The 12144-nt window shown below is 45.5% G+C and overlaps 1 protein-coding gene across 7 annotated transcripts in view; it reads right to left on the bottom strand.

Moving 5' to 3' along the window:
* Nucleotides 1–658: 658 nt before the first annotated feature.
* Nucleotides 659–12144, bottom strand: part of CAMK2G (calcium/calmodulin dependent protein kinase II gamma) — a 122505-nt gene continuing 111019 nt past the window's right edge. For 4 of the 7 annotated variants that reach the window (XM_064464959.1, XM_064464960.1, XM_064464961.1 and 1 more), the window contains 4 exons: nucleotides 7858–7933; nucleotides 7270–7364; nucleotides 5926–6171; nucleotides 659–3391 (listed from right to left, as the gene is read on the bottom strand). In XM_064464959.1, the coding sequence (XP_064321029.1) occupies nucleotides 5939–6171; nucleotides 7270–7364; nucleotides 7858–7933 (404 nt within the window). In that variant the 3' untranslated portion in view covers nucleotides 659–3391; nucleotides 5926–5938. Of the gene's footprint in view, nucleotides 3392–5925; nucleotides 6172–7269; nucleotides 7365–7857; nucleotides 7934–10341; nucleotides 10468–12144 lie in introns of all 7 variants that reach the window. The other 3 variants (XM_064464963.1, XM_064464957.1, XM_064464958.1) reach the window with 1 other exon arrangement.

Genomic DNA, 12144 nt, shown 5'->3' with positions numbered 1-12144 from the left:
AAATAAAAATGCCAAAGCAGCGAGGGCCTGCGTGGAACAAAGCCTGCCCAAGGGAGCACCCGTGAAATGCTAGTAACAAGAGGCGGCACAGAAACAAAACAGGCTAAATACGACCAGCTTGTAACTTCTGTTAGGAAATCCTGCTCACGCTGCTAGATCGGGCAAATCTGTATAGGGGAGTGGTTGCTCCGTGCCCCCCAGGAGCATCCCATCTCGGACACAAAATACGCCAGCTCACCGAGAGCTGCCACCCAGCTCGAATTCAGCGTGTTTACATCAGGCAAAGCTAATGGCCAGACAGCTTCTCCCGCAGTCCGAAATATGGGTGAGGAAAACAAAGACCAGGAAAGGAAGCAACAGCACAGGCTTGCCAGGGCTACGCTACCAGGAACAGAAGCAACATTTCCCTGTTATCCCATGGTCTGTCAGGGAAATGCCGTAAAGTTAATTTTAACGGGTTCTTTTGTCCCTTTGTTTTTATTAACACTAGTACTTTTCACTTTAGGTAAAGTGCCACTTACCTTTTTTCCTTTTTAAACGTGACATTTTTAAAATCATGATTTACCGACAGAAAAAGCTTTGCGGGTTGATTCTTATACCGGAAATGCCAATTCCACATTGTCGCATCGTTTAAGAGAAAAACGTTGACACTCAAAACTTTGCCCTGTTTAAATGTTATTTTATTAAATATTTTCAGTTCAAGGTTTCATTGTAACAAAGCTATGAAGGTTCTACCAACATTCAGACCAAACAAACAAACACTAGCTAACTTTAATTATTTCTATATCATGCAAAAATTCTGCATCAAATGCCTTCCATTTCCTGTTTAAAATGTGATATTTATAATATATATTATATAGATGCTTATATTAGCCCCATAAGAGAACATTAAGAATGCTAAAGGTGTACAGCTGTGTTTGATAATGGCCATACCAAGCTAAGGTTCTCATTAACTTAAAAGGAAACAATACAAACAAACAAAAAAAAAACAACCCCAAAAGAGAGTTTGTCTCCAAGACTGTGCAAAACCAAAAAAACCCAACAGTTCTTTTTAAATTTTCTCTGAAAGATGCAGATACTTAATACAGAGGGTTTTCTTTTTAATTATTAATAATCATCAGGTAGAGAAACAAGGAAGATCAGACCTAAAGAAGGCATGCATAATGTTTTGTATTTATCTTTTTTAAATGGCATAATTGTAATCTCCTGTTTGCTCTCTCTTGGTGGCTTTAAAAATATCTGAATAAAATATCAAGGCTTTTCACATTTCCGCTTCACTCACTGGCTTAGTGCTGTCTTAAAAATGTTTCAAAATAATAAAATCTAGTGTTTGCCGCCCATGGGTTCGATCCCCACACTCCTCCCTGGGGTGGTGGAGGGAGGAAGAAGGGGGTATTTGCTCAACAAACCTGGGAAGTGTGGATGGTCTTTTCCTTCATCAGGGGTTAGCCGATCTAATCCTGGTGTGGGATAGCACCTCTCTGACAAAGGGAGCAGGGCGCTTTCTGTTGCGAAGCGACAGCTCCACTTTGTGCGACAGCTTTTATTTTCTGCATTCTGTTAAATAAGGATTAAAATTCCAAATTGGCTTTCTTTTCCACAGCCTGTAAAAAGGTTGCCTCACACTTAGTATGCTGTCAGTGCAATCACTTTAACTCCCTCAAGGATCTGAAAAACGATTAGGGATAGACAGAAACGCGGGTAAAAGCCCATCCCAGCTCCTGCAAGTGGTGCCTCCCCCTGGTCGAGACAAACCCTATCTCGTCTGCCAGAAAGGCCATTTTCTTCTGGGGGCTTGGCTCCCTCCTTGGCAAGGTCCACAAAATGCTTCCACATTCCCCACCCAATGAATAAAGGAAATGGACTCCTTTTGCAGCAAAGAAAAGAAAGGAAGATGAATTGGCCCAAAGGACAAACATCAGATCACATGTGCTACTTCCCTTTCCCCTCTGCTTCATGAGGTATCCTCTAACACCCAGAGGCAACACAGGGAGGTGGCCTGGAGTCCTTCAGCTACGGTTTTTGAGGTTCTGATCTGATAGTTTTCTCTGTTAAAACATCACTGTAAAAAATAGAAAAATTACCCAAATAAACACTAGGAAACATGACACTTACAAACATCAGATGGGTCAGTGGTGGGGAGAAGCACCTAGCTGGGGCTGCTGGCTCCCACGGCTATTGTACTCGGAGACCAAACAAATCAAACAGGAGGCCAGGTAACCCCTTTAATTCTATGGGTGCATATATTTCAGTATAAAAAACACACGCTATTTATGCCTCATATAGGAGTGTATGTGCAAGTCTTCATGAAGAACATAACACTAAGTTTTTTGTCTGCTTCCTAAGGAACACGTGTTCTGCAGCACTGTGGATCCCAACTACGCTACTGGAAACAAAAAAAAAAAAAAAAGGAAGAAAATCCCATACATGTACCCTCTTCCTCTAAAATCTCTGCTCTTAATGCGATGCTTTTTTTGTTTTGTTAAATTAAATAATCTGGCTTCAAACTCCATATTTGGCCAGGTAGTGGCTGTTTCTAAAAACAGTATCTCTGAAGAACAAGCTTCTATTTAAGTTATATTCACTTAAAATCTTTTTTTTTTTAATCCCTACTTCCACCTTTAGTTTTAAATCAACATCCCATTTTGTTTTTTTCTTAAAAAAAAAAAAGAAAGAAAAAAAAAGTCTGTTTTGGGATCCAGCAGCTGAGCAAGCAGCTTTCCATAGCGTTCTTGCTGTGCAGAAATCGAAGAAGAAACTCAGGCTGAAGTCAGTCTGCCAGGCAACAGGAAGAGAAGCACCTCCTCTCTCTCGAACCCCAGCCTTGACACTGGCTCTTCTGGGGCCTCCTCGCCACCTCTCACCGACTGACGCCGCAGCACAACCTGAATGCGATGTTAGCTCCCACCGTGGCTTTGCGGAGCACAGTTCAGCCATCCGCTGCTCAAGCCGCCTCCTTTTTGCTCTCCTTCTCTCTTCCTCTCTCCTTCACTTTTGCTTCCCCCCTCACTTCATTTCTGAAAGATGTTCCAGCTGCTGCCATTTTCTTAGCCCTGGGGGAGGGGGCGTGTTGGATAATCTGTCATTTATTTAGCATGACTCCTGTTTTTTATTATTTTATACAAACAACGTGTCTTTTTTTTTTTTTTTTTAGATTTAAAAACACCTTCGTACAGCAGAAACAGACACGATGGATCCATGGAAAACAACAGAAAGGCAGCGCCCGGAGCATCATGTGCATGCAGGGTTTCGTGCATTTGGCTGCTGCCTGTTTGTAATTTGTATTTTTTTTTTTAATGTCAAAACAGACATGACCGTTGCTGTCACTCAGGCACTCCAGAGCTGCTTGCTAAGAAGATATTGCCCTCCAGCTGAGTATCGCCACAAGTTGCTGCAGTCAGGAAGAGGTAGTGTCCACCCAGGAAGGAGAGGGGAGAACAGGATGGAAGATGGAAGGAGATAAAGCCAAACATTAGCTGTGCACAATTAATAAAACACGTTTTCTACAGGCTAATTATTTGGTACAGGCAGAAACCCCTCCTAATGCCCTGGGGCTCGTGAGGGGAGCCCCGAAGACAAGAGGCACACACTTTCCCTTCCAGGTGCTGAGTGTGCCAATGAAAATGAACTACTTGCTAAAATGAATTACTTGCTTCATTGGAGCAGGCCTGGGCCCACTATCTAATAGTGACACGTCCCAGAAACTGAAGGAGTTTCCAAAGGGGTGATCAAAGGCTCTGGACCTAAGGAACAGTTCCTGCCTCACTTCCCAATGGCTTGAGCGGAAGATTCCCCCCCCCCCCCAAGTCTTCAGTGATTTTGTCCTGAATGTTCTTAATATTTAAACAAATGTACGAGCTTTTCTGCAGTTCTGCAAAGTCGTAGCCCTAGTGACTGCTGTTCGCAAAGGCTCCTCTTGGCTAATCATCTTGTGTCAAATCACTGGATTTATTTTCAGCGGTTTTAAGTTTGGGTTTTTTTCATGTTTGTTTAGCGTTGTCCTGCCACAGAAATGAAGCCAAAATAATCTTTCTGTAATTTCTTAGTCTGCAAATCTTTGTCACAAACTCTCATATTAGTTTTGTCCCTTCATGGTTACTACTCTCTCCTTACATGGAAGTCCTCTGATTAACTTCAAACTTCTTTTACAGCTGCAGTTTCCTTTTAAGATGACTTACCCAAAACAGAACTCTGCCCTCCAGGTGAGAGCAAGCCACTGATTTCTATTTAAGCATTCTTGTTCACCTCATTTCACCTTCATCCTTTCCCTTTGCTCCACATGGGCCAACACTGCTCCAAAATCATTCAACGTGTTCAGATGGCGGCTGCCCACCCTGACCCCTCTCATAATTGCACATGATTATACCTCCCTCAGAACCCAGAAATGCATGCAAATATTTCAACTTCAATTTAGTTTATAGGGGTTTTTTTACAGTATTATTTTAACCAACATTTTGTGGTTTGGAAATGGCTTCTGCTCTGCAGTTTTCAGAAACCCTCCGGCACATAACTTGTGGAGGAGGTGCAACATTTCAGCAGCCAAGTCAAGGAAACATACCTCTTCTGTGGCAGATAAGACTCTCTGTTCCTAAGCTTCCTCAGAACTCCTAGGAATAGCCACTGAGCCGATCTTTAATTTAATAATTTCTTCTCCATCTTTTTTTGGCTAAATCTGGGACAGAAGTCTGCCTCAACATCTCTGCGATGAAGGCTGATGCAAGTCAGTTATTTTTTATTTCCCTACAAAGGCTTTATCCTTCTCACTGCTTTACTCCCTGGATATTCAGCTGATTGTCCGGCTCCCTTGAAAGCTTCCCTGCTTCTAGTGCCCCCAGCTGGCTTTTGCTTTTCAAATTCCATCTGTGACCTCTGCAGTTTGGTTGTGATAGTTCACATTCCTTTCCATTGCCTTCAGTAGGGTTCAATCCCTCACAACACCTAAGAGTAAAAACTAGGGCTCAAGTGGGAACTACACTTGAGTCGTTCATCCCCAAAAGACTACATTAAAAAAAACTTGTCTCCCAGGTGTAGATGTTTTTTGTCTTTGCTCTTAAATAGAAAATCTTTAGTAAAAAGGTCCTAAGATTAGGAAACTTATATCTTTAAAATGAATGTGACATACTACAGTATAAAATGAAAGGAGGCAGAAAAAATTTGTACATCTAACTAAAAGAACCCAGTAAGGCAACAAAGATGCCTGAATGCTACAGAAGTAAACGGATCTGCTGTCCTTCAGGGGCAAGCAACAGTCATTTCTGCATGTCAAATTTTATAATCAAAGTTTCCTCAAATGTTGAATTGTGGCAAGTTAATTGGGGGATATTTTAAATCCTCTGATATTATTATTTGTTTAGATTTTTTTCTTCCTCTGTGTTTTCTCAACATCGTACACCAAATACCTTCTGCTAATTACAAAATCAGTAATAAAATTTATATTAATAAATCTTTACCCTTATGGCATAGAAATTGTCCTGTGTAGATTTTACAATATCCTCTCTAGAATGTGACGTTCTCATCAGAACCGTTCTCTGAAATCACCAGCACGTAAAGGTAGATCCCCGACAGCTGGCAAAGAGCAAACCTGTGCACAGCATGAGATACTCTTCCTCTCTGATCTGGATTGGCACTATGTCCGAGCATGGAGCCGAGTACCTGGGAGGAAGCACTGCTGCTACAAGGGTAGCTATGCTCAGGGAGAGCTGTCTGGCACAGGTCTGCAGTTTGGCAGGAGTGGCAAGTAATCCTACTGAGTCCAGAGCACAGGGCTTAAAGAAAGGAACGCCAGCTGATCAGCAGAAGTTTTTAAACCTACAGACAACTAAAAATGGTTCTCTCACAGCCAGCTAAACAGCCTTGAATGCTGAATTCCCACAATCAGCTGCCTACGCTGTGCGTATGATATACTCTTTTCCTGACAATCCATACCCGTATGTGATCTTCACTGGAGAGGTGCTGCAGGAGCTCCGGAGCAGTGGTAGTGGACGTTCAGCCACTTGCCATCTCGGCGGTGCCAGACGCGGGTCTCTTCGGACTGCGTGGTGCGGGGCCGGCCTTGGCCGTCGATGTACTGTGTCAGGCGGATGTACGCGATGCAGGCAGCATCTTCACCAATGACATGGACGTGGGGGTTCAGGATGGTGGTGTGTATTGGCTTGCTGTTCTTCGACAGTACTGGCAGAACATGCAAAACCATCAGCTTCATTTTACTAGTAAGAAGGAACAGCCCCTACCATCCTCTGACCTCTTTTGCATTCTACTCACCTTCCACCGGATTCTGGGACACAATAAACACTGCTCCTGCAATTTTCCAGGCAAAATCCAAGCAATTCCTTCCCCTATCACCTGCTCTTCTCCTCAGGAACTGCACACTTATTGCCTAGAATCCCCATGCCCCTTTGCTCCCGCTTCTTCTGCAAAGCATACTTGCCACTTTTTCAACATCAGTGCTGCTGTTTCTTCAGTTATAGAGAAAGATCTTTTAATTACAGAATATTGTTGCAAAGGAGTGAATAAACTAGGCCTGCATTAAATACAAACAAGCCTCAGAGAAGTGTGAAAATCACTTCAGAACAGGCTTTTGAGAGAGACCAAGTCTCTGCATACTTAGAGCACTAGGAATTGCCTATACTAAGGACCTTGACCTAACCCCAAAATAAAACAAATGGAACAGCTCAGGATTTAAATTTCAATTATCTCATCCTGTGGAGACATGCAGGAAGGGAGGCAAGTCTACTAGTATAAATGATAGTATTTCTCCCGACTCTTTTTCCTGCCCCAGGCTGACAAGGTGACCCTTGTATCCACATAACAGGTTCATTAGGTGTTAGAGAGCTGAAACAGGCCAGGGAAAACTCAAGCAAAGGCATGACTGATTTGTACATGACTATCTTTATGCCTGACCAATCAGTATGTCTACCCAAACATACATGTTGTTTCCATCACAATATGCTCATTTTTTCCATTTCCATATCAGCAGGAAATCTGGTACCTCAAACTTCTAAAGGTTCTGCAGTCCGTGCTTACAACATATTTGCACCAGGCAAATTGTATGCCTGTAGTGAAAGGATCTGGGGGTTAGAATTGAAACTGTTGCTGAAAGGCTTTTGAGAGAAAGCATGCTGGCTCTTACGAATGCATCATAACCCATGCACAATCAAGGTCTAGCTGGTTCTGACAGCCAGTAAAAGCAAGGGCAATTTTCCCCCCAAAACGTGGCATAAAGGAAGATTAGCGAGAAAGCTGTTGGTGTTACCATATCTACCCACTCACAGTTCTCAAAGTAAAACTTATGGAAATCCATTCCTTCAACCAGGTTCCCCAGTGCTTCAGGTTCAAATGAGGTCAAGCCAGGATCACAGATTTTTCTGCAAAGAAAAGCACCGCAGGCTTACAGTCTGCATTTGAGCCCAAGGGCTGCTTACACAATGAAGCGCTGGTATGGCATTTGACGCACCCCGTGTCCACCTATCTCCCTACTCCAAGGAGTAAGTTCCTGGGAGGGCTCAGTGCTACTGCAACAACATGAGTTGGTGCTAGTTGGCATTTCACATAAAACAAGCCTGTAGGTTTCTGGCTTTTCTTTTATTCTCTCTCTGCCCATCTCACTGCCCTTCCCCCTACTTTTCTTACAAAGCCAGGACATTTTCCTTTTGTCGTTCCTGTTGCTGTTTGATACGTGCCTTCTACCTGATGTTCATTTAGAGAGCTCTACTGTATCCCTACTCCTAACTGATGGAGGCTAAAAAGCATAAAACTGTTTACCATCCCTGACTGCATGGCGACTCCTCATACCCAGGAGCCAGAACATCACTTGCACACAAACTGATAAACAACCTGTCAGAAGAGATCAGTACTTACGTATAAGCCTCAAAGTCTCCATTGTTGATGGCTTCTATCAGCTGCTCTGTTATCTTAATAATCTCTTGCTTACGCACTGCGAACAAGAAGAAAGAGCACTTTAACTGCGCGTAAGTCTTCAATAGGAACACAGGGCTAGTGAGTGCTTCCTACAAACAATTTGTGGAGCACTGTTAGTCTAGATCTCATAGGATGCTGCTCTCTGCATTCTGGAGATATGCAGTAATGACAGCCATCCACATGAGAGTAGGGGGCAGTGGTATGAAAGGGGAATGGTGATCCCATAATGCAGGGAGAAAGGAAATAAAAATGTCATATTCAATTTTTTTTCTTCTAGAAAGGTCTAAGGCACCAAAGGTGTCTCCTGAATGACAGCCTGAGGTGCTTCTGGGGAGTCTGACCAATGAACCTGCCAATGTGAAGCACTTGTCTGGCAGCTTAAGATGTGGAAACCCTTCACCACAGTAGTCATACACAAATGGTCACCACACAGATCAAGCCAATTGGAAGAAGCCTCCCAGCAACTTGCCTATCACCATCACCAATACCTCAGCTATTATGAATGCTGCGAACAAGCAACTGGGACATGTAGGGATGACTTCCGCAAGCTAGAAAGACAACCACAGCAGGATGGATGGGTTGGATGAACAGGTCCTAGCTACATACTAGTGCGCACTCCGCTGCTCAGGCGGTTAGCTTCTGCCAATCCCTGTGGCACAACTCTTCAGCGCTCTGACGGCATTGCCATTAACCAGCCCAGCACACTGGACTTCAGGATGAATGAAGACGGGGGCTAGCTGCCTACTGTTATTTGGCCAGCACCTCTGCCCTCTCCTGTCTTGGCTTCCCCCAGCTGTCTGCCCAGGCCCCACCCCCTCTGAGGTGTTCCATCACCCATGCTGATCTCAGGAGTCCTCAACACTTGTAAAGTTTGGGCTGGCTCTGTGAAATAACCCAATTCTAGTTCTACAACTATTTGTGCACCGTATATATGCCTGAGCCGGTTTGCACACCCTCACATCTCTTCAGCCTTCCCCACACTTTCCCTGTAGGCAGAATATCCTGCGCATTATACAAGCATTTTGGAGGTGCTCCAGCATTACCTTCAATATTACCATATAATTTACAATTCCTACCACCAGAAGTGGGATTTATCTGCCCTTAGGCATCTAAAATGTAGGTGTCTGAAATGGAACCAGGCACCTGACTGTTCCTCCTTTAGGCCCTGAAGGAAGTAGGCACTTCTGGAAGTCTCGCCTGAGGCATCTCAGATGCCTACCATTAGGGGGATGGTGTTTAAATCCAACCTACCATCTTTAGGTGTCCAAGTCAGGGAAGCTGAATTCCACTTTAAATGCCAGAAGATGCTAGTCTGAACTGCCCGCCCTCCCCTGTAAACTTGCATCCCCGTGTGCATCTCATCCCACCATTGATAAGTGCAGCTGAAGAGCAACCAGATGATAATCTCACTGGCTATGCAAGAGGTCTGCACCCACTCTGGAAATCATTTAAGAGATTTGCACTACCCAGCCAGCCACAAAAATGCCTCAGATATGGGATAACTGGCTCATAATAGTAAGAGAGCTGGTTTTGCTACTCAGGCTGTATACATTTCCACATGTCAAAAGATGTATACAGGGAATGGATCAAAACGACACAGTGGGCTACATCTACTGTGAAAAATGCCTTTACAAGCAAGTCATCTAGAATTGCTTCTGCATGAAGCAGAGCTACTTGTTGGACCTCCCTCCCATGCCGAGCACAGACAAATGTTTGCAATGCCCAGAAGACGGAGTCCATGGGAAAGGCTCTATTTGGGATAAGTGAGGAAATCTGCAGACCACAGCCACCATTTCGCTCATCCCAAGGAGATCTGCACCCCCTTCCTAAGTGTCACTATGCAGCAGCATCAACCCTATCCTTCAACACAAGTCCATTCCATCAGACTGTGCTCATCTTCTTGCTTTTGCTACATGTCCCTAGCTACAACCAGCACACAGGAGGGGATCCGTTTTTCCCGAAGGACAGAGAGCCTCGGGATGTCACGGGGGAAGGCATTCACGCCTGCCACTGCTGCCACTGCCACGGGGCCTCCTAACTTGCACTGCAGAGGGGCGCAAAAGGGAGTCAAGCATGCACCAGCAGAGGTACGAGAGAGTGACTCACGGCTATCTGTCTTCTGTGAGCGAGCCGCGGCAGCCCCACCACAGCGGCCTGCCAGTGCTGCGGCAGCAGCACCGCGGTGGGCACGTGGCAGGGGCTGTGGCGGCACGCTCAGCGGAGATCAGACGGGGAGCGGGGCAGAGCTTACAAGGCAGGTCCCTTCCCTGGCAGCGGGACTCTGGGGTGCCCCCAGCTCCCCCCCCACGGTACCCACCCCCTGCAGCCAGAGGTGTGGAGCGGGGAGCTGGTGGGGGGCTTTGCTTCTACGGTAACTAGTGTTAGCGGCACTACTCTACTGCTGCTACCCAGCTGCTAACTTACACGGTGTACGGTTAAGTACAAAGGGAACTACTGGAGTTAGCAAAGGCTCCGACCGAGCACGCTCTAACTCCAATGTCTGCCCTGGGCTGTCCCAGGCAAGAAGCTTCTCTTCACAAGACTGTGTAGCTGCAAAACAAATGTAAGCATTAAAATAATAAACAAACAAAAAACAGAAAGCAAAATAAAAACCGACGAAGAAGTACACACACACGCAGCCCCAAGCCCGGTCGGCACACAGAGACATCCACATCCCAGCAACCTCTACCTGCTCTCCTGCCTCTGTCACACATCAGCTGGGCTGGACGCTGCTCAGAGGGGACCACCCTGGCACCTGTCCAGAAGACCCCTCAGAGCACAGTAGGAATTGCACTAATGCTGCTGGAGGTAGTTTGAGGGTGACCTAAAACACTGGTCGGAGTAGTGACAGAGCAGCACGAGGGCAAGTACAAGATGTGAGTGAAAGGGAAAGAAAGCAGGGCATCCAAATCACTGCAAAGCTCAACTCAGAGGGGAGTGGGGTGGGAGAATGCTGCCCCACTTGGCAGAGAAGTGATTTGGCACTCCTCAGCGTACCAAGCATGGCCTTGCTATCATCAAGACAAAGGAGTTAATAAGAAAGCAATGATGGACAGTTCACAGCAAAAATGACTTCAGAAGAGATCACTTCCCTTCCATTCTGGCTGGGCAAAGCACCTTTCCCATTGCACCTCACGAACCAGCAGCCTGACATCCTTAAAGCTACTTCAAAAATAAGTAAGAGAGGCTCCGACTGCTGCGTCATATGAGATACTGGTAGTGTGCAGGAAACCAGGGAAGGAAGTCGGGAGGAGGCAGAGAGGGCATGCCTGTTCCTTTCTTCCCAGACTGACCTGTACAGAATCAAATACTCCAGATGTTCCTAACTGACATTAAGGAGCCTTCCATTATAGCTTTAAGTAGTCAGGCAGCTAGTACAGTATGTCTGTGTAGGGGAAAGGCTGGGAATCCCACCTAGATCTTCTCCAGCCTACTAGCTTTTTTCATATCCATTTTCAGAGGTTTTCAGCCACAGGCTCCTCTACGGAGGCAGACAATTCAGGAGAGACCAGGCAGGCAGTACCATAACTGGCAGGCTAACCACAGTACCAGCTAACTGAGCAAGACAGACACACAAGGCAAAGCTCACAACAGAGAAATGCCCCTCAGAGCCAACATGGCCCAAGGATTTTCACTCAGAGCACCTGACCATGGATTCACAAATGCTGAGGGGTCTTCCAGCAGCCACAGCCTCCCTTCCAAAGCATCCTTGAAGCAGTCTGTAAAAACTGGTTTCGATCCTTTTGTACTTCCCGAGCATCATCCATGTCTGGGGTGCTCAGGGGTTCTTCACAAGTGAGACTGAATTCAGCCTCGCGCATCCCCTCCATAAGCAGACCTGCACCACTGACCCCATTTACCACAAGGAAAACCAAGAGATGCAGTGACTTGCCCAAGGAAACCCTAAAAGGCGGAGTCTCCGCAGAGAACTCCACACCTCACTCAGATGAAAGGGAATGAAATTAGCTAGGATGAGGTTCTGGGTTGTTTTTTTGTTTGTTTGTTTTGTTTTCCGAAAAGGGAAGGAAAGGTTTAGAAAATTTCAGTGTGCAAAGGAGGGTATTTTGCAGGAAGGGAGATGATTTCTTTTTATTCTGGAGTACTGGAAATGAAAAAAATAACGTTCTGGAAGGAAGCTGAGGAAAGGAAAAAATCTTGGGGAAGGAGAAATGGGAAAGGTGGAGGGAGGGGTGGGAAAAAGATGCCATGAAGCACTGCACCCCTGGA

Source organism: Phalacrocorax carbo, chromosome 13, assembly GCF_963921805.1.
Source record: "Phalacrocorax carbo chromosome 13, bPhaCar2.1, whole genome shotgun sequence".
Lineage (NCBI taxonomy): Eukaryota > Metazoa > Chordata > Aves > Suliformes > Phalacrocoracidae > Phalacrocorax > Phalacrocorax carbo.
This window is presented reverse-complemented; position numbering and strand designations above follow the sequence as displayed.